Below are 20,260 nucleotides of genomic sequence, written 5' to 3'. Positions count from 1 at the left end.
TCAAAGAAATCACTGAATGACAAAAGAGTTTACAGCTTTCCACAGAAGTAGTTGTTGCAGGACTAACAATGACATCTAGGATTTTTCCTTTACTGGTCATAAGAAGAATATGAATCAGTGATGTTTGTAAGTGGAAAAATAACCATAAAATATGTTACAGTCATACCATCCTGCAACGCTACCCTAAAATGAAACTGGAGAAGACTCCAGTTTCTTTGAAGAACATGTTCCAGGCATTTAGGAGTGGATTAGGAGGGACTTCAAAGGCTCACAGAGTTGCATATAAAGCATTCATTGCACTCTGTCAGGGAAGGTCTGGTTTTACACTTTAAAGGTAGCTGACAGAGATTTTGCCTCAAAGCTGAGGCCTGTGACCTTTTGCATCACTTTAAGGCAAACAAGCTGCATTACCAGGCTTTGCCTTCATGATTTGCTTTAAGGATTTTACACCTTTAGTAAATGATCTTTCAAAGGGCAGTTGTAACAGCAAGTTTTCTATCCATTAATGAGAAAACAGGAATTAATGAGAGGCTGGGCAACGCGAGATCCCCCTGGTAACAGTTCACTGTCTCTGTCCCAGGGTTCTGAGGGATCTCTTATTTCAGTATCCTGGGACAAGATGCTGCTGCACTGGACTGACAGAGAGTTGTGGGAATTGACAAAGGCAGCGTGGGAGGGGGAGGGTCTCAAAGAGCTGAAGCGAGGTTTCCGTCTTTTAAAAACCAATCCAACCCCCCCAACTTTGTCTGTTCTCCATTATCTCCTACTTGTGAAATCTCAGTGGGAATTTCCCCCGCAACAGGAATTGCATTGAAGTAACTTTGTTCACAGCCTCCCCTCTCCATCCTGACATTATGCTGGCCAAAGGTTTTATTAGAGGCCAATGATGAGTTACTAAGACAATACACAAGACAAGGAGCTTCAGTCATTTATTACTTCACCACTTGTGAGATGCTGCTTTAGTGTTATCCACTGGCTTCTGGTTTTTTTGGGTTTGCTTTTCACAAGTTTGTTTTTTCAAAGTCCTGGGAAACCAGGATGGAGGGTGGATGCCCTCAGGCTGGGATACACCTGACCTCGTGGGAGATGCCCAGTGCCTCACTGATAACTACCATAAAGGTGCTCTTAATGGCCACTTTAAATTCCAACAAGGAAGTGGCTGCATTGGGGTTATCAGCCCAGAGATCACCTTGTTTCCTTCATAGTGAAGAAAAATTTTAACAATCGATTGATGGAGTTTTTTTATTATATTTGTTATTCAAATGGAGTAATATAATACCTCAACTGTGACTGCTAAAACCCCAGCCTGATGCAACCCCTACCAGCCACCCTGTGCTCCTGCTGATCCCCACAGCACAGCTCCCACTAGAGAAAGATACTGAGGGTAGAAAGGGAACCCCTTCACCTCAACTATCAGAGTTTCACAGCTACTAAACTCGAATAAAGGAATGGAAAGAGTTATGTCTCCATGACAACAGGAAGGCATGTGCTTATATTAGTAAATCCCTGCTGACCTCTGCTGATCTTTCCCTACTCTGGTCAGCGTAAAGGATTAGCAAAAGGGTACACACCATGGCCTGTTCCCAGGAACCACACATTAGGAAGGAAAACTGGACAGGCCTAAAAGGGGCTTTCATGTTGGTACCCCTCTCTTCTCCATCCTTGCTAACTTCGGAAAGTAATGGCTGAATAAAACTGAATCCTTTAGGAAGTACCTTCAGTGTCCTTGTTCAGGGAGCATACAGGGCCTTTTTAGGTGGCTTTACACATCCTAAGAATTTACAAGCCCAATTTCCTTATTGACATGGAGAGATTAAATCCTTTCTTCCCACCTACTCCAGTAATACCAGCAGCAGAAAACAGGAAATTCTGAGGCTACTGACAAGCTCATGACATTAATAATTGGCACTGGTTTTTCACCTAGCCTAAAATATTCCATAACATGTATTCCTTGTCCTCTTACACGGTAATGGGCATCTTTTGATAGTTCTTTTAACAGTGGGCTTCTCTATTCAACATGAGAAAATGGGACGTGGGTATGAGAAGCTTTCCAAAATACCAGTGTTAGATCACAACTACTAAGCCCTGGAGCTGCAGCAGCTTAACCACCTCTGCCAGCCAAGCTCTGTTGAAGTAACTTGCTCCCACCTACCAGCTGCTCCCTCTCCCCACAGCCACTTCCCATCAGCTTTGTTTGAATTTCCCTGTCTCATGCTCAGGTAATGTCACCATTAGGATCAGGTATATTCAATTCCCCTCAAGATTCTGGGGCCCAGAGTCAAGTTCTTAATCACACAAACCCTGTATCTTGCTCACTACCAGTCTGGATACTAATTTAAAACTCTAGTGACGTCCTTGCACACAGCTCAGACTGCAGCTTTTCCTGTCTAGTGTTTTAGATGGATAGAGTGTTCATCATTTCCCAGCTTACTTCTGACATTGTTTTTCTTCGTTACTGGAGAGCAACAAGCCCCACACCACAACATTTGCATGTTCCAGTTTTGGTGTGACGGAAGATTTTCATGCCAGAGATATGTACTGTCTACTGTGTAAATTATTTATAAAGACTTTATAAAGGCCCAGACCACTAGACTTTCATTAACATGGGCACAAGCAGATGTAGCTCCATTTCCCCTTGTGAAATATGCAGAGTATTTGTCCCCCCTTCAAAGAGGCAGAATGTGATTCCTGGCTCTCTCCCACCCAGCTTGCCCAGTGAATTGCCAGATGGTGCCAAACGGTGGGCAGCGATCCACAGCATTGAGCAGTGCCAATATGATGGCCAGAGGTATTACCAGCATTAATCAGAAATACCACTTCAGGGAATTAAACTTACTCAACACAGAACAAGTAGCCAGACAGCTTGTTTCCATTACCTGTTCAATATTTTAATTCAGATTTAAAGATGTAACTCCTATTATATTGCTTATAGAACTAGGAGAAGGACAGGAGCTATAAATCCACATTTTATGACAGCACTGCATATATTGCCACAGTGACCCTTTGATCTTCTGTGCTTATAACACCCAGTATTTTCCCTTTAATAAACACTTCTCCAAGCTGACCTTCATGGTTTACACATTCTCTGATCTCTCAGCCATTTCCACAGATCAAACACTGAGACAGGGGGTTTCCTGTGTATTCAGTTAACCAGATTGAGTCATAAGCTTTAATTTCCAATTCTTATTTAAATACACTGAGCACCAAACAAAACAGCTGAAAAGATTGTATGTCTTTGCTTCCACCTTTTGAAGCAAGGGAGATTTAAACTGTCCCTGTGTCCGAGCTAATCTCAAGAGCTGAATTAGAGCAGATAGTGAACTGCCAGAAAACAGGTCTGTTTGCACATATCCTCTTCTTAATAGGTGTCCAAAGCATTCTCCAGGCCAAAGGTATGTGAATTACTCTGCTCCTTGTCAGCTGGAGTTGTGGGAACAGAAATGAGTAGACACTCATTCTGCCCTCCAGAATCTCCTTTAGAGCACAAGTTGGGCAGAACAGCTCTCAGCCTATTCCAGACAGTAAAACTGGAGTCACATGCAGAGTCTGCACCACTGTCCCTCTGGAGTTTATGTCAAACAAGTGGAGGCAGTGAGGAGCTGGCTGTAGGGGGGCCTCAGGGTTACAGCTTGCAACAGCCCATCTGGAGAATCGGGAGAGGTAACTTGACCACTCTGTGCCTCACTGACACTTAGACTCAATTAGACATTAAAAAAAAGTAGTATGTACCACATAAGGGCAAGAAAAGTCATTTTTTATGGCCTTAAAAGTCTGCAAATGCTCCATAAATATTACCATTCTCTACAGTTAAAATCTGGCAAAATTCCCCTTGCAAAATAGGAGCAGGTAGAAAGCCTATGGAGATTACCCCTTCCCTTGAGCTTTGCTGGGCTCTATCGAGATGTGTCATCCACCTGCACTCCAAAAGGAAACAATGCTCTCACTACCCCAGTAAAAAGCTACCAGTGCAATGGTCAAACAGCACAAACCCTCAGAAACATGCCAGCTCCCTGGCAGCCACCTCCTGAACAATACTGTGTATGCAATGGGCCTTCCTTCAGCACAACACAAAGCCACCATAATTGCTTCACACTCCAAACCAGTAGCTATGGTTACTAGATACAAAAGACAGTCCTGCTGCTTCCCCATAGCCAGAGGAATTCCAGGCGCTTGGAGTGAATGCACCAGACAAAGGAACTGGTACAAAGAGATGGGGGGGGGGGGAGCAGACAAAAATCTAACCATATTTTGACTTTCATATTCATAGTCCGAGGTGATCAGAGCAAAGGAGATTTAGGGAGGCTTCAGAAGGGGGAAAGAAAAAAAGAAATATAAACCGTTGGGGAGCCAAGGGAAAAGCTGAAAACTTTCTCCAACTACTCAGGAAGTACATAAACATCAGCTACTGATGCAAGAGAATGCCAGCTGCAGTGTTCAGCAGGTACTGGCAGAGAAAAGGACTTTTGCTGTATTTCCCCCATGTTCTCTGTATTTTACCTCCACTCCTTCATGTCAGTGATCACTCCTGTCCCAGCTCAGCGGGAACCAAGCAGGAGTATTACACACAGATACTGGCCTGGCAGTGCCAAGGAGAGGATAAGGAGGCTAGTTCAATCACAATCACACTTTCCAGTAAAAGGCTGGACATGTTCTGACATGACCATATAATCCCTAGACGACTAAAACAGATGTCTAGGCCCCATCTTCAGGCACCATCACAGAAGAAACAGAGAACTCTATTTTTCAGAGCATAAGAAATTGTATACAAGGGTGATTTTTGGAGCCTAAAGACATGTTCATGTGAACTTGGAGAATCCCAGTATACTCAAGTATATTACTTGGCTATAAAATAAGTTCCAATGTGCAAAACACCAAAATCAACCCTCCATCAGTGCACTTCAGGATGGATCTGCTTGCTTCAAAATTTGTAACTGAGAATACTCATGTACTCTCTTCTTCCTCCACATTTTGTACCAGAGGTATCTGGCACTTCAGCATATTAATATACTCCCCTAGGTACACTCCTCTTTTGCTTAGATGTATTTCTATAGCACATAGAATGGAAATAAAGCTCTGTGTTTCTTCTTTATGGGCACAACCATAAAATTCAGAACTTTTACATGGAGAAAGAGGTTACTATAACAGCTGAATACTTCACCACATGAAAGTGCACACACTTTCAGCTCTTGTGAATAAATGCATATATACATGTGCACAAGGAGAAAGATGAAAGAAAATAAGAAGTAAATAGAAGGAAAAACATATCTGGAATGAAATGCCTGTTTATCTGCCGGACAAGAAGTTTTCAGGCACCAAAGCTCACTGTGAGAGTGACATTCTGTTCAGCTGCAGGTCACAGATTTGATCCAAAGTTACTGCATAGTGGCTGGGTAAGAATCAGGCACAGAAGACAAAAAACTTACCCCAAAATACGAGGAAAAGTGGCAGCAGGAGAGCAGCATTGTACGCTCTGGAGGTAGTTTTCCTTAATTCCATGACAAGTCTAAGAGTGGCTGTTCTACAAACCTCTGGGGAGAAACAGTAGTTGGAAACTAGCAAATACCAGCTCTGTCCACATCACGGACTCTGGAGAATTCTCCCCACTACAGGCACTGGCTCTATGCTCCGCCGAACTGGGGACTAGCACTAACACAGTGGACAGAGTCCCCGTCCACTCTCAATGCTTCACTCGTGTTCCTGGAACAAGGAGAAAATGCTGCCTGGATCGCACGGATTGAACTGCACAGGGCAAGGAGAGCAGGATTTACAGGTTTAGGCAGCTGGTGAGTTACAGGCTGTCAAAGGGAGCAAGAAAGGGAGGAACTGGGAGAGTCACAGCACACGCAAAAAGGAAAAAAGACCCTGGTGTTGCTTTCTGCTTTCTGGTTTTTTAACTCCCCCAATATAACGAAGAAAACAAACCTGGTGTCTCCTCCATGGCTGTGACAGGAGCTCAGAACTGGCTTGGGGGCTGAGGTGGCTGGGGGCATTTCTAAGATGCAGGCTTCTGTATCAGCTCATATTTATAAGCGAACTCCAGATGAGGATCAGTCACAATTTTCTGATCAAGGCTGCTTTGTTCCAAGAGAAAATAAGACAAAAGACAAAAGCACACTGTTAATCCCAATTGCATAGTTAGCCCACATTTGTCTTTACTGCTGTCTCCCATGCATCATGGGATGGGTGAACCTGCAAGACATATGAACCCACAAAACATACACGAATCCTTTTCCCAACTAAGGAACAGTTATAGAGCTCAACAACAGAAGTGTCTGCATTACACAAGCACCGAATCACATCACCATCTTTAGATGCACATGCTTAGCTTTAGAAGTGGGAAAAAAATATCAGTGTCTATTGTTTTATGAGAGTAACTGGAAAAAGACAGAGCCCACACTCTGCTGTGACCTACTAAGCACCTCTAAATCCACATCACAATTGGATTAAATTAACCATAATAAGAATTACGTGCATTGCCTCACCCTTCCACTGACAACTAAAGATAGAAGACAGGTAAGACGCCATACAAATTCCAAGTTTAAGCAAGAAATATGCAGCATAGCAAGGCACTGGCGCAGGCAGACCTAAGTTGCACATGATGAAAACAACAGCAATCCTACAATGAGTAATTTGTGTTATCTCAGCATCCTTGCAGAGCAGACAGAGGCTGCTGGGCCATGTGCAGGGAAATAGGTATTTACTGCCTTTGGTTTTACCTTCAGTGCAGAAAGGAGAACAGTCACCAATGACAGAACTCACCACCAAAACACTGCAATTCAGGAACAAATGGTTCATCTCACCATCCTGCCTTGGAATGCTCCAAAGATCATGTGTTATCAACCTTATCTGGACCACCCTGCCCCCACTTTCATCTCTGGTGTCTTCAGTCTGTTTTCTCAAGATCAGCCTCAGCATTAGTTTCTTGCCAGTTACCACAACCATCTGGAACTCATTTCTCTCTCCTCAGACTCTCTTTTGCTGTCAGGGGATGTCACCAAACACTGACACATGCAGAATCTTTCTGCTCAGAATGCCTCACCTGCATGAATTATCCTCACAACACCTCACCTTTTCCAAATCAAAGCAAATACACACAAATCCACTGCACAATTTATACTGCAAGAAGCCACCATTCTTCCCCTACTGAATTCAGCCCCTTCTGTAAGTTGACTTGTGCAATACCTCACAACTCTTGGGTAATAAACCTACACACAGTAGTTTGGAGCTCATGTGTCTACCTGAAGGACATGGTCAGCTTTCATAAACCAGAATTAGTGCTACAAATCCCCACACATGAGAAAGTAGACATCCTCCCACAGAGGCTTAGGTCTTGTACAGCTCTGCTGTGTGGTGTGGCTTGTGCTAGTGACCAAGTTTTATTCTGGAGTCTTCATTTGGTCTTTCTGTCAAGTTAACATTGACACGTTGAAACTGAGCTGATAATATGGTTGATATGTCAGTAACATCACACATGGTATCAGCAGTACCTTTCTGAAGGCAGCATTTCATCCTTTTGTCACAATAGGGTATATATGGTTCTCAGCCAAAACCTTCCACAGACAGTGAGACTCCCATGCCTTATCACTGCCAGGACACACAGATTGTGAGCTCTGGGACTGCAGCAGGTTACGGGGGATGATCCTCTTGAAAAAAGTGTTCACTTGCTCCTTCCAACCCCTGCTAACTGCAGCACATCTGAGTGTCTGCCAGGACTTCAGGCTTATTTAGTGTTGCCCAAAACCCAAGGTAATGAAGCCCAAATACTCAAGACATCCAACTTCCTTATAATAATCAAAGTACCTTAATCCAGTGTCCACCTGTGAGCATATTAGAAATTATTTTCCAGTGTTCATGGTTGCAACTTCCTGAGATTTTGCCAGCATAAATGTCAGACCATTTCTATACTGGATCCTTGGGCATACAAAAGCTAGCGTGGTATTAACCAGCTTAGTCCAATTAAAGGACCCTATCACAACTCTGTACAGGGCCTGATTTGTTAGGCTTGACTACATTTCCAAAGAAGGAGCACAACTGGGTGGATTTGTTATCTAAAGCATAAGCTCCAAGTCCTTAGTCATCCTTGCTAAAGCCTTCCCCAAGCTGGCCTTGGTTTGTGCTACCTCCGCATCACTGCAGTCCAACGTCACTATAATCTGCTCTTTACCATAGTATTAAAACTAGAGCCAAAGGACACAGCTGCTTTCGTTTGGGTAACACTCATTACAAGAGACTTAGAGCCAGCATAACAGCAAGGCTTCTATTCTCAGCCAGTAGGTAAGAAACTCTGCAAGCCGGAAATGCATGCCATGAAAATGGGGCAGCAGTAAGCAAGGTGGATTAAGAGAAAGGAGAGAAAGTAGGTCTGGGGTACCAGCAGAACCCGTTTGTCTTATTCTATACCTTTTTGTGTACTTTTCACAACACAATCCTACACACTTTTCTACAAACAGTTCAGAATGAACTGCACAGCCAAGAATCTAAGCAAAACGGTCTGCACTTTCCATTCAAAGAACAATGTACATTTGCATGAGTTTCATGATCTTTCTTCACAGAGGGATTAAAATAATCCCAATATTACAGACTGGATACTACAGCTTAGATGTGCAATATGACAGCTAACATCACAGACAGAAGCTAGTAAGAATAAAGGCATTCCTATCTCCTGTCATATCCAGTGTAGCTGCCTCAGAGGGGAGAGCCTCACCTTCCCTCCTTACACTTCTGGAATTCATCACTGAATACAAATCTGCTTGTCCAAATTGAACAATGCAAACTGCCCTCCAAGGTCCAATCTCCACCTCGAAATTGGCTCTTTCCTGTAATAACCAAAGCTACTGTCCCTTAGCATGCACTGTCACACTTTTCCATCTGGCCACTAGATGCCCCTTCTGCACTGCACAAACTCAAGCAAAGGCCATTGTGTGAAAACTGGAGAGTTGAAAAGAAATTCGTTATCATCAATGCTGCCAAACCAACACAATCAGAAACATCCTGGAACGCTGTAGACTGAGCCAAGCAGCTCACTGATCACTATACTGCAACATCTACACATCAGGAGAGTGAAGGAAGAGTTTTGTCTGCAAGTCAAAACTTTAAAGTTGCTCTTAAAACATGGAAAAATCACACAAAATTTCCAGTCTCAACACAGCCTGATTGCACTCTATACGCACAAATTCAGTTTATTTATGAGAATTTAATAGGAAATATCTGCGTGGGTTAAGACTGAACATAGCGTACGTATCCCATACATGTAGGTTTAGAGCCCATCTCTTCCCAGCCCTGCAAGCCTGGCCATTAGGCGCCATCCCGTGGCAACCTGTGTGCATCTTGGGATGCACCAGCAACAAGGCTCAAATTCATGTTTTGTGTCACTTTTACAGCTACAAACCGTGAACAAAACCTCAGTGAAACCCAGCCTTAACTGAGAAACTGGGACACCAACAGGTCCCCTCAACAGAACATCAATTCTACAGAGAAATGACATTTTAAGCAGAACGTTTCCTAATACGCATGACCAGCACTTTCTCAGAAGATTCCTGTATTTGTCTGCAGACTACGCGAGGTTCAGGGTCAGGATTTGAGGGGAAAAAATTGAAGCAGATTTGCCTGAAGTCTGAAATCACCCACTGTGCCTTGCAACACTGGCTGCTTGTGCAAACACCTTTACTACATGCCTCATTCCAAAAGGAGCAAATTATAAGAAACATAACAAGGATATCCGAAAATACACAGTACCTATAGTCTCCTCTCCAATATATAAGCCCATTTACAACATACACTGACTAGGCTGCAGTAAAGACAGGGCCATACTTCTGCCAAGTTATCTCTAAAGGGAGTTCCAGAAGTCAGGCTCTAACCATGTATGTACCCTTTGATCTATGCAAGACTCTGCTGGAGTGCCACAGGTCAGCTTTAAGTCCCTTTGATCCTCTTTCCAGTGCTTACAGCTGCCTTGGTGGAGGTGAATCCCTTCCACTGGGCCTCTTTTGGCAGATGGGAAGATGAGAATGTTGAGCAGCTAACAGGAAGCAGCAAACAGTGTAAAAAAGGTCTCAGGCAAGATTTTCTGCAGTAAAATGTTATAGCAGGAAGCAGGATTTGTCCAATACAACGACTGGATCTTAGGGGTTTGAAGTTGTGTTGACTATTGAGAGGGCCTTCTACCGAAACATGTTAAGAAATACCCTTTTCACAACGACCATCGCTGCTTAGAGAGAGCCTCTCACGCCACGGGAGGGCAGTGCTGGGCAGCTTTCTGATCTACCAGCCTAAAAACAGCTTTGAAAGGCAACCTTCTGAATTAGCGTATGTTTGTTGCAAATGTCTGCATTGCTGGCAACCCCGCAGGAGTCAGGCTGGTGCCTAGGGCGCTTAGCAGGCTTCAGGGGAAAAGCTAATGCTCAGCCAGAACCAAAAGAACCTACAATCAGAGCCAAAGTAAGGGAGCTATGCCCTGCAGCAGAGCCTGGGTGAAAGGAACCTTGAAATGCAAAAGTTTGCTCTCTATGAAGGCCGAACACAGGGAGGGTGGAAAAGGGAATTTTAGGAAAGCCCCCAGCTGGACCTGAAAAAACAAACACATCAAGTGCACCACATCAGCTGTGTGTTCTGAACAGTCTAGACTCAAAGTCCTGTATGTTCTATGACATCTATCTCTGCCATGGAAATGACACCTTTGAATACTGCATAAACCACCAAGCTCTCGTTTTCCTTGCAGATGTAATCTCTGCAGTCTCATACAGTTTGCTCTGTAATGAGGCCTCTGGGAAAAACTAGCCATTCTTCCCACAGTAGGTGGCAAGAAGTAAAATGGATATAGACCATGGATGGGCCAAATGCTGAGGATGAGTAATTTTCCCCAAGAAGCCAAAGATGTAGGGTTTGCTTTTGTGTATTTGCACCTCAATGAACACTCCATTCAAGAAACACTCCTACTACCTCTAAATCTAATCCAGGTAACTAAACAGACAGATCTGTCAATACAAAGGTAAGGGACAAAGGCAGAGGAACAGCCCCATGCTCCTTTTCCTGACTCAAAAGCAGGGGTATTGTGTATCTATTTTCAGTACCTCACACACTTGTGACTTTATAGGCCGTGTTTCACACCAGGATCAGCATAACCACGGACTGTGCTGCAGCGACCAGAGCAGCAAACACCTCTGAAGTTAACTTCTGTTGTAAGATTATTTCATGGACTTGAGCTCCCACAGGAGTCAACTGTTTCTTCACAGATGTCCCAGAGTAATGGCCTTACCTGAACTGGGTGTGCAAAACTTGCTGGATCTGCTATCACTTGGCTAAGAGGGTCTGGCAGCCTTGCCAGGATTACTGCAGCACTCACTGGCCTGTGGGCAGACATTTCATTTTACCAAGATACTAAACCCTGGTGTTTCCACAGCCATCCATTTGTCAGATTAACAAACCTTTTAAGAATGACAAATACAGATCTGTACATAATTGCTGACAGCATTCAAGCTTCTTGTCATGGTCTGCAAATGGTGGTTCATCCCAGTGTCAATAACACTGAATTTGTTTCATAATTAGAACTTGAATAATTAACTTGTCACCACACTGGCAACAGTTCTTCCAGACCTGTGTAGTCTCCTCAAAGGAATTATCATGTAAATCAGCAAATTCAACTTAATAAGTATATATACTTCTACCCCTGACTGTTTCCTTCTGGCATAGGAAGGTTTTGATTATGATCAGCCACATTACTACTCCTCTGGCAACACTAATGTCAGATCAGAACAATCTGAGCTGAGAGACAATTCCATACCTAGTTCGTGCTCTCATTTTCTAGTAGTACTGTTGCATAACTGCAAACTAAAATCAAGGACTAGAGACCTACACAATTAGATGTTATGGAAATAGACATTCCCTTCCAAAGACAGCTCAACATCAGTTTTGATAAATACCACAGGTGCATTGTACCAATATATTAAGCATTTTCCCAACTTCAAAATAGTGAAGGCTTATGAGTGATCAGTTACAGGTCTTAAGGTACCAGTAATGTCAAATCAAATTTTATTTCAAAGACATGGTAAAAAATAAACTCCAAAGACATGCCCATCTTAACCATGATCCTTAAAGACTTCAATCAGGCCAAATCCCTCATCCCTAAGTGCATAGCTGGACCAGAGATAAGGGTAAGAAGAGGTTTTTAGGGCTTAAGCACTTCTCCCTGCCCTGAGGGAAGCTCTAGTTTGTTCCACTTCTCTTAGGGAGCATGGTTCACGCACATTTTCTACTTCATGTCTTGCAACAGCAGGCAAACCAAGCTTCTGCTGAGTGTCTGCAGAAGGTGACATTGATCTGCAACACAAGCATTTGAATCTTTAGCTCTGCTAACTGGTGTTCTGAGTGTACCTGAGAGGAAGTTCATTCAATATGTCTGAAACAAAATTTACTCAATGGCTTCTGAGAAGAGAAAAATGAAGCTTTTATAGCGTGATGAATTAAAACAGTCTATAATCTTGATTTATAATCAAGAAGCCCAACTATGAAAATGATTTTTGTTAGTCAGAGTTAACCCCCAGTAGCCTTCAAGAGTGCACACTCCATGTGAATGACCCAGCACCTCTTACTACAATAACCAACTTTCAGGAGTACATGGGTGAGTAAAAAGAAGCAATAAAAATTCACAGGAGAAAGCCAGGAGTGTCAACAGATTGGCTGTCTACCTTGAAACAGTTTCTTTCCATTCGGTTAAGAGTTTATGGCCTTCAGACATGAGATTAAAATAGTGAATCCACTCCTGGCTATTAACTTCAACACTGGGGCTGCTCAGCCTGGAGAGGAGAAGGCTGTGTGGAGACCTCATAGCAGCCTTTCAGTATCTGAAGGGGGCCTATAGGGATGCTGGGGAGGGACTCTTCATTAGGGACTGTAGTGATAGGACAAGGGGTAATGGGTTAAAACTTAAACAGGGGAAGTTTAGATTGGATATAAGGAGGAAATTCTTTCCTGTTAGGGTGGTGAGGCACTGGAATGGGTTGCCCAGGGAGGTTGTGAATGCTCCATCCCTGGCAGTGCTCAAGACCAGGTTGGACGAAGCCTTGGGTGACATGGTTTAGTGTGAGGTGTCCCTGCCCATGTTAGGGGGATTGGAACTTGACGATCTTACGGTCCTTTCCAACCCTAACTATTCTATGATTCTATGATACATACTTAACTCCAAATTTGTTTATTTTCCCTCAGTAACTTAACCCTATTAGCAATTTCTGTTATAATCATAAAGCTTGTACTTTGTATTCCACCAAATACCCACCGCAGTGAACTCTGACGTCAAAGCCACAGTTCAACCTCTCTCCTTAACTTTAAAGCTCATAATCCTCCACCAAACTAGCCAGTAAGGATAGTGATGTGCTGATTCTGCCCAGTGGACTCTTGCTTTTTTCTACTTCTTCACAGCAGTGGTACTTCAATTACAAGCACATCCTTGTGGGCCGATAGGATCTCACTGTTAGGTCAGAACAGGTTCCTACAATTTAGGAACCAAATAACATACTTGGGCAGTAACACAAACGAGTTGCCACAGCAGCACTGGAGCCAATGCTTCCCAATTCATCCATCCATCTTCAGCTGAAACTGAGCTTCAGGGGTGAAATAAAGCCAAAACAAAGTAAAGAGTGAAATGGAATCTGTCCAACAATAAGCCAGGTGTCAGGCATCTGATCCACAGAGCCTGACCAAGGACAAAACGGTCATTCTCTGTTAGCTATGGTGGGATGTTGGGAATTCTGAGCAGATGTTAATAGGATGAATAAGTACTAGTCACACAGCCTCAGAATGATAATGCCTCTGAATACCAAAAGCATATTGATCTCCTGAAGTGCATAGTTAGAACATCTAATGGCTCTAGAGAGAGCAGGGAAACACTTCAGGGAGAAGGGGGAAACAGAGAAAAAGAGAAGATGCTTTAGACTGAGGAGTTTTATCAGTTAAAAAAGCCTTTGGGCACACAGGGAATGTCAAAATGCTCCTGCATAAACAGACATACAGTGAGGGATGCCAAGAATGCACACTTTGTGCATAAGAATGGAAGAATTAATTTACAGAACTTGTATAATTATAACAGGTCTGAAACACTTCTAGGTAGAAGAATCAGAAAGAACTTAGAGGAAAACAAATCCTTACTGCACTGTTCTGGTGGATCAGAACTGTGGGAAAAGAAGAGCTAATACCCCAGTGACGCAGAGAATTCAGACACTGTTCAAAAGAAATTCAAATGGAAATTCTTTCTATTTTAATGACCTCAACTGTTATTAGTAATGCAGATTAGGTCTTTGTTCTAAAAGGAAATCTCATCCTAACCTGCAGTGTCTTTTTCAAGTGTGAGACATTTGAAAACTCCTTTTTAAACAAAGGCTGTGTAATTGGGAAATTCAATTCATTCTCTTTGCTTTGACATCTATTTAGTTCAGCACTATATCCACCATCAAAAGCAAAATGTTATCCTCCACTCTGCACTAGATGGCCAGCGGTCCCATGGCATACACTCTGCTCCAGTACTGATCCAGTGCTGTCACGATCTCCTTGAAGGTGGATAAGACTCCAGAACAACAAGGCTGCAAATTATCAGCTTGTTCAGAGGTGGGTTTCTCTTTTATGAGCTACAAATCAGACTAAACTACACTAACAGAAAGATCCTTGTAAAATTCACTCTCAGACACCATAGCAGCATATCATAGTTCTACGAACTCTGGTCAATAGTATTATATATCCTCTGAACCACTAAGGACATTAAGAAAACACAGCGAAGAGATAAGATTCCAGTTGTCCTGAGCTTCCTACTCTCTGACCACAAAACCACACTCTCACATCAAATGGGGAATGAAACTCAAGGGACGTTTTAATCCTACACCCCTGCTCTAATTAATAATCCTACTTTATCAATATTTGATGGAGCTGTTATTGTGTCTCCTCTGACCATTACACTTTTCATATAATGCTCTGAATTATGCTGCTCTATAGCAATGTACTCCTTCCAAGGCAATACAGATGGAAAACACAGCACCTCCTTTCCTAAGGCAGTGCCTTTCCAGTAGATCCTACTTCAGGACTAACATAGGAGATTGGCAATTTATTTAAAAACATATATTGACTCAGCCCTAAATGACCTTTATCCCACCATCTGACCACTATCCCACCATCATCTGCAGAAGAAAATACATACGTATCCTGAAAACCAAACAAAACCCCACAGATAATGTAGAGTACAACAGTCATTGTGTACACTGGCACAGAGAGTCACACTTACTAAGGTACAAAAGCAATTATGACAAGAAAAGCTTACAATTTTTTGCAATCTAAAGTGCTAAGGAGGATGATGTAGACTACTCCAGGGTAAACATAACAGAACCTTCACTGATGTCACACAAACTCCCATGGATGAGTAGGTGATTAGGTATGCTGTTGTGGTTGCATTCCCGCAGGGTTAAGAGGTTACTGCTGCTACCCAGTTACTCATCAGCACAGCTCCATGCCACTGTACTCCCCCTCTGCTCTGCACGTGTAACTGCAAATGCAGTTACTCCCACAACAGATGTTGTTAACATGATCAAGAATATTAACTGAGCAATTGCAAGTGCTTAAACTAATGTGAATTACTTCGGTAAAAAGGCAGCTCAAGAACAATTACATGCAGCTACATGAAAAGTAAAATATTCCACAATCCACATTAGACTCTTTAAGGATTCTCTTTGGAAAACACACACAAAATTCTCCATCAGTGCAGAATCATTAAGCTCAGTCCCTGCTGCTGAAGAACTGAGACACAGGAAAAGGCAGTACAAATTCATGGATAGAGAGAGGGCTTTTTCTGTACATTCCTCAGTCTCTGAATACTGCAGCTTTCCTCTGCAAGGGATCTTATTTAAAACAAACAGGAAAAGTAAAAGTAAAACAAACATTTAAGAGAAAAATAACCAGATGACAGAAGAGAAACACTCAGCCGGGGCATTTTCTCTACAGGACAACTGTTCTCAAAGCAGAGGTAGGGGCTGAAGTATGGCAGCACACAGGGAGGCTTATACTTCCTTGTCAGATTGCACATCTTCCCAGTTCCAGGCCTTTACTGCATTATACACTGTGGGTATCATAACATTTGAGTATCAGTTAACGGAGAACGACAGTGAGAGAGCAGAGAAGCAAATGAATTCATCCCAGTTCAAAAGAAAATAGTACTTAAGAGTCATCCCCAACTTTCAGTCACTAAAGATTAACCACAGAAGCGTGGCACTCTTCTTCCTCAGCTCCCAGTAGTGATGGGGGGTGAAAGGAAAGAAGGAAGTGGGAATGAATGAAAAAGAACACAGTCAAAAGCAGATTTGGAACTCCATAGAGTCAGATGCACAATTTATTTGTGCGTGTGAGGAGGCCAAGCCAGTTCCTCCTTTCAGAGTGCAGAAACCTGTAAATTTCAGCACCTAGAAGGCCCTGAAGTTTCAAGCCCAGCCACGATTTCCTGTGCTCCTATTCTGCAAGGAGCCCAGTGGAAACAGAGTTTCTGTGGCGAGCAAGGGAAAGGGTTGGACTGCACAGAAATCACAAAAAGGTTCTTGCAGCTTTAGCTTGTGGAACATAAAGCAGAGATACTAAAAGGGGAAGATTAAAAGAAAAGTAACAAGTACTGAGGTATTCATGGGACAACCAGTAGCAGTCAAAGTGCCAGAGGAAGCCAGAGAGATTGGTAATTACTATGCGTCTTCCACACTTCCCATCTGACTCAAAAGCCCAGTGAAGTAATTAAAGACAGCCAGCAATTACAGTAGCTTTGGTTCAGGCCCACAGAGAGCAAGCTGCGAGGAATATACTGCGCTTCATTTCAACAGATTGTGATGACCCTGAGACTGCCAAAGGTCAGAAGATCTTTGGAGAAAGGGAGTAAGTCCTGAGTAAGATCTGCCCAATGAGTTAAAAACACTAGATGATGCAAGCTTTGAGGGAACTTTTGTATCATCTGTTCTGTCTTTAGAAAGAAGAAGAGATGTGGTAGCATTTTATTTTTCACAGCAACGATTCAAGCACAGAACAGCAAACAGATGGAGGTGTCATAAGCAGTGTGAAAAAGAAAAACAGGAATAAAGTGAGAGTCCCTCTGCAGGAGATTATCACAGTGAAATTCTGTTTGCAATGACCTGTCAGAAAAATGCCTCAATTACTACAGGTTGGGATATGCAGGGGTTTTGAACCTCAGAGACTGGTGATCCACACCATAAAGGAAGGCAGGTCATGGAACAGGACAGGCTGACGACTGCACACGGTGTAACATCAGAGTGATGATTTGGTGTTGGAAGCAACCCTGGGATGATGCTGTTTACAGGAGTATTCATGCAAATTCTGAGTAATGGAGCTCTTGAGAGGTATCAAGTGACAGAGTAATGCTTCTGGTTGGTTGTTTCCACTCACAAATGTGTGTGGAGAGGGAAGGAAGCACAGAAGAGAAAACATCCCATAAGTGGAAGGAATTAAATGCTATCAACTTATAATGGAAAAGGCTTAATGCAGACTACCAAAGACTAAATATCCCCATCACAAAACATGCTGGCCAGGCTTAAATGAGCAGTAAGGATTCTGAGGGGTACACAGTTTTATTTATAAAAGGAAGGTTTGGAGATCTTAGTTTAGTCCTTTCGCCAGGAGGTGCTGTATTAAAATTGCTGTATACAGTAACTTGTTCAACTAAAGAGGCTCTTTCTGCCAAAAAAGGACTTCAGTTTTCAATTCTCCTCTGAAGGATGTTGCAGATACGGATTTCTACCTCATGCTCAACAGATCCTAGGTTTTCTTCACAGTTTTGCTGCTCAGAGCAGAGAAGCAGCATTTTCCAGAATGCTTTCCTGAATCTCTAAACAGATCTTTTTTAACACCAGGTTCTCTGGACAGATTTCCCAATACATCTCCATCCCATAACCCAAGAGCCATAACAAACCAAAGGATTTGGCAATACTGAGTTGCTCAAAGAAATCTGAGACATCTTTCTGTTCATAGGTCTCCCTGAGGGCCCTGAGTGGGCTGCAATAGCACAGACAGTTGCTCTAAATAGCTTGTACCCAAACACTCTGCGTGGTGGTGATTAAATATATAAAACACATCCAATGTTTGAAACAAAGGCTCAGGGCACCTAAGAAACACTATCACACAGAGCACACTATAGCACTGGAAATACTATCATGTGATCTACCCACAAACTAGTGCTCTAAGGAAATGCAGAACAGAAAGGAACAGTGAGAAAGTTCAAGATGTAAGACTATTTTTTTGCCTTTTCATTTTTATTTCATGTCTTTGTTGCAGACTTGTATGAGAAAACAGCTGCTACACACACTCATTTGCTACACAGATACTACTCCTAGGAAGTGCACAAGTCTAGACAATTCAAGACAGAGGTTTTTATTGTTACTGTGAGATCTGTATGCTTCAAAAGGAAATCAATTTAAGGTTTTTCTTTTCCCCTTTGAAAAGGCTGTGCCTTCCAAAGGATATTACTTGGACTTTGTTATATACTTATACTTTTTCCTAATATAACACTAATCCTGACCATCAGTTGGTACTGATCAGCATTTTGGTTGTGGCTCTCAATAGCTTCCGATTGCTCAGACCAACAGTGGTCTCCACTGTTCCAACAAACTAGAACAAAAGGCAAAGCAAAAGCACAGACAAGGCAAACACTGTCTCTGCCTCACCAAGTGATTTAAATATATGAAAGTAAGCGTGGCTTTATAGTCCTTTAATTATGTATTGCATCTGAATTATGTATGGCACAAAAGGCATACAGGAATTCTGTGTAGCATTGTGTAATAGTATTTCCTCACTGAGCATAAGATATGAACGTGCCCTACAACAGGCTTGCTCCAGTTTAATGGAATCCTGTAATTCCCAGAGAATCTGCACACCCATTCTCACTGCAAGAAGCTGTCTCATGTGCCTAAGAAATTCCCTGTAGCACCCTCAGAAGAATAGATTTACATGCTGGTGAGCAGAAACTGTCTCCCATATCCTGCTGTGCTCTTATTTAGCCCAAATACTGCTCAAGAATATCATAATACAGAGGTACTTTAAACCTGTAAGACCTGATTGAAAGTGAAGTGTTTAAATACAGAATATACACCATGTCTTTCAGATCAGCCAGTGGTTGTGTGATGTACGGCAATTATCTAATCAGTAATTCTACTGTTCTCTTGAAAAGTATGACTGGTTTTGCTACTCTAATGCACTATTTACCCCTCCACCATTTTTGTGAGGGACAGGATGAATCAACTCTTACAACATTATATAATCTAGCTGTAAGATAACTTGGAAACAGTCAACCTTTTTGCATTGTCACACTAGGGACTGCACACACAGTGGTGACAACACCTACATTACCCATCATAGCAAGTTCTTCCATTGGTACCTATAGTGGATCTATAATGAATGTGTACATATACAAATGATCCATTAGCATAACAACTCCAGTGTTCTACCCTTAATTCCACCCTCTTCTTTCCATTTGCTTTTGTTTTCTATGTTCTTCATTTTAAACACATAGTTGTGTATTATATAGAAATAAATACAGACTTTTTAGAGAATTGGAAGTAGATAAATGATTAATTCTCCAAGACAGTTTTACAGGTTGGTCTGTCCTTATCCATTTCAATAGAGAGACATCAACAAACATTCTTCCACCTTCCTGCTCTTTAGATTTGGTTTGTACCTTGCACTGGGCAAAATACTAAGCACTGCTCCCCAGAGTTAAGTTTCAAGCAGAGAACGTAGCTGTCAACTTCAGCTACAGTCACACATTCAGGCCGACGTCTGTTTTGCGCTGGGAAAACTTCTGAAACTCCAGGTCTAATTTTGCATAAAGAATATTTGTGCTTTTGTCTTTCCCGCAGGCACAATGACCTTCCCTTGCACAGGGACAGCGCTGGCTGCTGATTAGGAGTGCCGCTTTGCTGCCAGACCTCCACCGGATGGGGGCAACGATAGGCAGTGAAAACTAACTGCCACTTGGTGGCAGAGGTTAGATACCATAATTACATCTCTGGTTCCCAAGAATGCATCATGCATGCTTATTCTCTGCCCAAGGTGACTCTCAAGATTATTTCTTGCTCCTCATTAATTACTATACATATTTATAGACGAATTAAAGATTCAAACTTAAATATTTATTCAATTAATCGCTTTGAGTTCTAGTAGAATAAACAATATCAAATCAATTCATTAGCTCACAGGTTTATGACAATTTAACACATTCATTTTCTGATCCCTCTCGGTA

At 42.4% G+C, this 20,260-nt stretch overlaps 1 protein-coding gene across 9 annotated transcripts in view; it reads right to left on the bottom strand.

Moving 5' to 3' along the window:
- The window catches only part of CRB2 (crumbs cell polarity complex component 2), a 66,841-nt gene that overhangs the window by 34,534 nt on the left and 12,047 nt on the right, over nt 1-20,260 (bottom strand). For 3 of the 9 annotated variants that reach the window (XM_062640999.1, XM_062641001.1, XM_062641008.1), the window contains exon 1: nt 5,424-5,668. The exons of 3 other annotated variants lie outside the window; for them this stretch is intronic. In XM_062640999.1, coding sequence (XP_062496983.1) covers nt 5,424-5,496 — 73 coding nt within the window. In that variant the 5' untranslated portion in view covers nt 5,497-5,668. Of the gene's footprint in view, nt 1-4,497; nt 4,521-5,423; nt 5,669-5,922; nt 6,072-20,260 lie in introns of those variants that run through there. 3 more of the 9 variants (XM_062641000.1, XM_062641009.1, XM_062641006.1) reach the window with 3 other exon arrangements.

The sequence above is a fragment of the Pezoporus occidentalis genome, unplaced genomic scaffold (genome assembly GCF_034315485.1).
Source record: "Pezoporus occidentalis ecotype Australia unplaced genomic scaffold, CSIRO_AGI_Poc_V1 ctg68, whole genome shotgun sequence".
In the NCBI taxonomy this organism is placed as follows: Eukaryota; Metazoa; Chordata; class Aves; order Psittaciformes; family Psittacidae; genus Pezoporus; species Pezoporus occidentalis.
Note: the sequence above shows the minus strand (reverse complement) of the source record. Positions and strands in the feature narration are given on the sequence as shown.